At 44.3% G+C, this 4,683-nt stretch overlaps 1 protein-coding gene across 2 annotated transcripts in view; it reads left to right on the top strand.

Annotated features, from left to right (window-relative positions):
• The first annotated feature begins 2,482 nt into the window (after positions 1-2,482).
• The window catches only part of LOC109511273 (uncharacterized), a 30,965-nt gene continuing 28,764 nt past the window's right edge, over positions 2,483-4,683 (top strand). The window contains exons 1-2 of one of the 2 annotated variants that reach the window (XM_019862235.1): positions 2,483-2,791; positions 2,859-2,996. In XM_019862235.1, coding sequence (XP_019717794.1) covers positions 2,716-2,791; positions 2,859-2,996 — 214 coding nt within the window. In that variant the 5' untranslated portion in view covers positions 2,483-2,715. The remainder of the gene's footprint in view (positions 2,792-2,858; positions 2,997-4,683) is intronic. The other variant, XM_019862236.1, reaches the window with a different exon arrangement.

The raw sequence follows: 4,683 nt of genomic DNA, 5'->3' as shown, positions 1-4,683 counted from the left end.
CAGGCTAATTAAACCCCCTGTGAAATTTTCATTGTGATGTCCTTCTGGGTGTTCTGGGGGTGGGGCTGATGGCGGACACTAGGACCATGCTTCTCACCCAGCAGGCATACAGTAGGGGGCGTGTTTAGGTGAATGTCTTTGGCGCAATGTTGTAATTGTTTAGATCCACTTGTTGGCAGTCGTGGAATAAAGATATATACAGTCAATCGTGTGTGCTCCTTTTGACTGCCACAATACCATATTTTCATTGAATAGATGTGATCCTAATTTTTTTTTTCACCCCTGCAAAAAATGAGAAGTACATGGGAATCGTTGTATTCTAATTTTTGGAATTCCTGTTTTTGTGGGTGTTACAAGCTGGAAACCCAAATTATGTTTTCAAAAAATGACCCAAAAATGCTTGAAATCGTTTCAGTTGTGGGCTCTGAATCAATAATCGATAAAAGTTGAATTGTTTATAATAGAATAATGGAAATTAATGTTCATGATATAGAAAAGGCTCAGCTCATTCCTTTATTTATCGCGAGACATTCGTGTTGACGCTTGTAAGTATCGCGTTGTTTAAGCACCTGCCAGTTCCGTGTTTGCGTCCTGACCAAGGTCATTCCGTTCTTATCGATTTCAGTCTTTGTCCTTTCAATTCCTTTGTGCCGTTTACCTCATCGGCGATTCCCTAAGCCCTCGAGTACATGAACAAACGTGAGTACAATGTGGTGTATTTGTCCTGTTTAATTAGTTGCGACTGGTGTTCGCGAGTATGCTAGCCGCATTAGCACGTTAGCATCGGGCCGCCACGTTCGCGAGTGCTAGCGTCATTCGCGTGTTTGTTAGCCACCTTAGCATGCTAGCATCGGGCCACCGCGTTCGTGAGTGTTAGCCACGTTAGCACGTTAGCATCGGGCCGCCGCGTTTCGCGCCGATTACCACTAACACCGAGACATCGTTTATAATTTTATGTTGTGTTAATGGTACGATGTCTGTGGCTCCTTCCTGTTCTGAAGACGACCGTGTGTACTTTGTTTTACAAATGTGTGTGTGCCTTCATTTCATTAATGTAAGTGTAGTTAATTCATGTGGCCCCTATATGGTGCCGTTACACTGCATTTGAGTTGTTATTCCATGGTTGCATCCAGGAATATGATGATGAATGTTATAACATTTAAGTTTCCTTTTCTCACATTTATAGACTCGACCCCCCCCCCCATTCAATCAACAAACACTCGATTCCTCTTCATTCGTCGACCCCCCTATTCAATCACCTAAACTTCTACTCGATCCCTCTTCATCCTTCATCTTCCCTCTTCAGCCCTCCTAACCGTCCCCCCTCATCCCTCCTCAACCAACATCACCCTATCGTTTGTATTTCCCCGTATTTATTTTAACGCCCCCAGTACAGAATATTGAAACACCCCCTGGAATTCCTGTCACCTCCTACCTGTGCTCTGACCGGCACACCATCTAGTCTATAGATATCTCCTTAAACGAATCAGTGCTATCGCCTCCCCAACACATGAAGTATCAATTTGAGGTGAGGAATTTGTCTTCATGGGATGTGTGAGCTGACAGTGAGGACTTGATTTGAGCACGAGGCGTCTCCCAGATGAAACGTTTGCGTTCTCAAGACGTCTATTTGAAGCGAAGCATTTTTACAAACTATTTGAGGTGAGGTTTATTTGAGTATGAGACATCCTCAGGTTGTCGTCTACTCGAGGTGAGGCACGTAATTGCTGGTTCTGCAACATCAGTTTGAACAAAGGTGTTATGCTGGTGAAGGACAAATCGACTTTTGGCCAGGCACACTTTATAACCTGGTCTTACAAACGTTGCCCATTTTTCCGTGTATTTGTGGATCCCATGCAGGAAAAACCGGCAGCTGCAATCACTCATCATCATTCCCAAGTAGGCGACTGGAGTTGTTTGGTCCTGCTAAGTTCAAACAATTTGTCAAACGTGAACTTCCCACTCGAGTCGTGTCCTCCATGTTCGTATCGTCTCACTGGGTCGTCTCACTGTCACCCGCAGCATTCTTCCAGTTTCAAAAGGAGCTACCCGGCGAAAAAGCGAGGCCGACGTCGAGAGCAGACCACCCAACGAGTTTCCTCGGAACTCTACCACCTGTGCTCAAAATCGCATGCCACGGTCTGTCTATGCTACCCCATGAAAGGCCAGACTACAGTATATCATGTCGTGTACACAAATATGGAGTGTAGCCCAGTAAAGAGAACCTTTTTGGTGATGCTTGATGATGTCCAAGAATGAGCTTTGGCTGGATCTGATTGAAGAATCGACCTTGACTGTCTGCATAACTTCACTGCAGCTGTGCAAACGTCAACACCTCCAAGGAAACAATCTCGTTCTTCGTTGTTGACATTTTTTGGAAGCAAGCGCAATTTCAAACCACCTCAAAAACACACGTGTGTAATAATATGTCCTAACCACCCTCTACAGTTGTAAACACAATATTCGGATGAACATTGCGTTGGTATTAATGACGCAAATTCATTCACTGGTTTACAGCCGTTAAAGGGCGCAGCCATTTGGAGATTCTACCGCCCTCTGCTGGCGACTGGAATTGACATCAACCACAAACGTCGCGGCTCACCTGTTTTCTGGATTCATTCACGTGACATTCGCAATGCCAGCCGAAGGCACTTGGACCAAAAAAGAAATTGTCAGGCCACTTGATATGCGTCATTCCTTGACTATCCTTTTTATATGACCCCGGCCCGCAGCCTCACTGGATTCCAAGTGTATCAAGGACCGGATCCTCCTATTTTGGCGAGGCCAGAAGGTTTGTGAGAAAGAACACCCACCCTGTCGATGCCTCACCTCTTAATAACACTTGCATGCACGTGCAGACGGCAGAGTGTTCTTTGTGCATGACAGCATGTCACTGTGCGTCTTCCACCGTGGTCTGATGATGCTCTGCTGGATCGGCTGCTGCTGCGTAGTCCTGCCCGACTCTTCTGGATTGCAGCCGGGAGCCACCATGACAGGTGAGACTCATGGGAGACTTTATTAGGTACAACCGCACCATCTTCATTGGCTATGGAAAGTCTGCACACCCTCGTTCAGGTTTTTGTGATATTAAAAAAATGAGACACTCAAGCGTGTGGACATGGGCCACGTGGTTGTCCATCATTGTACTGTTATATTACTAAAAGCGCTGTATTTCAGACAGAATCAGAATCATCTTTATTGGCCAAGGATGTAAGCCGACTCTTCCTACTCAGGAAACTGAGGTCTTTTGGAGTTCAGGGGTCACTCCTTAAGACTTTCTATAACTCGGTGGTGGCCTCGGCCATCCATTATGGCAATGTCTGCTGGTCAGGCAGCATCTCGGCCCGGGACAGGAAGAGATTGTAGCGACTGGTCAGGAAGGCCAGTTCTGTCATGGGCTGCTCCCTCGACACTCTGGAGGAGGTGGGCAACAGGAGGATGCTAACTAAGCTAAAAGATATGATGGACAGCCCCTCCCTCCCCCTCCAGCCCACCCTGACAGCACTAGGTAGCTCCTTCAGCCAGAGACTGTTACACCCGCGCTGCAAGACAGAGAGATACCGCCGCTCGTTCCTACCGACTGCTGTCAGGCTGCTGAATATAAATAAAATAATAAAATAAAATTAAAAGATGTGAACAACAATTGTAAATAGCACTGCGACCTTATCCATATTTGTATTTATATTGCACTTAATTGAACAGTGTTTTGTTTTTTTTTTTTTCCTTTCTCTTTCTACCCACAATCTTGCTGCTGTAGGCTGTAAATTTCCCCAGTGTGGGACAAATAAAGAATATCTTATGTAGAACACACAAGGAATTTGTCTCCGGTATAACACGCGGCATTAGTATCATCATAAACAAGGACATGACAAATAAGTATGGAAGGACATTTCGTAATGTAAGTGAACCGTAGTGCGTTGGTACCACCCAGTGACAACTGTGAGACGATGTGCAAAGTATCAAGCAGAGCTAAAGTGATCAGTGGTAGAATACAATACTATGACAGTTGTACAGTTGGTGCAGAAAATCATTGAACCATTTTAACCCTTTTGCTTAAAACAACCCAAAATTGGACTGTTGACAAACAAACAAAAATAGATCAAAGCCATACGCTATGAGTTGTATTTGAAATCGCTCAAATCGGTCCCACTCGTCCAAAACACGTGAAAATGTGTTGTCAAGTTTAAAAATAATGTCAAAATATTTTTTTCTAAATTATATATTTATTTACATTTTAAAACAACCCAGAGAAAACACATTTCGAAAATAGGACGATTTTTTCCCACACACACCCATTATAAATGCGACTATTCCACGTATTCTTGATGCACTGACTCCTGATGTTTTTACCATGCATTTTTCGCAATTTCGCGCTAAACCTCTTCACCCGCGGTTGAACTACATGCAAAAACATTTTTTTTAGACTTTAGAGTAAAAAACGTAATTATACAGTAGAGGGCACCAGAGCGCTATTTATCATTTTCGCTTTGCCGACGTATCTGCTCGCTGTGTCACCATTCTGTTACCAAACCAATAAAGCATGGTTGGGATCGTAAGCGCAGGCCTGCTGGCGTGTGTGAAAGCAATAAAAGTGACATGCACGTCAGTATGAGTATGTGACGAGTGTGTGCGCTCGCATGTATGCAAGAAATAAGATGTGACAACAAACTAGTGTTTGTGTGT

This window comes from Hippocampus comes, unplaced genomic scaffold (genome assembly GCF_001891065.2).
Source record: "Hippocampus comes isolate QL1 unplaced genomic scaffold, H_comes_QL1_v1.1 scaffold7, whole genome shotgun sequence".
Lineage (NCBI taxonomy): Eukaryota > Metazoa > Chordata > Actinopteri > Syngnathiformes > Syngnathidae > Hippocampus > Hippocampus comes.
The sequence above is the reverse complement of the archived record's forward strand: the minus strand, read 5'-3'. Positions and strand labels throughout refer to the sequence as shown.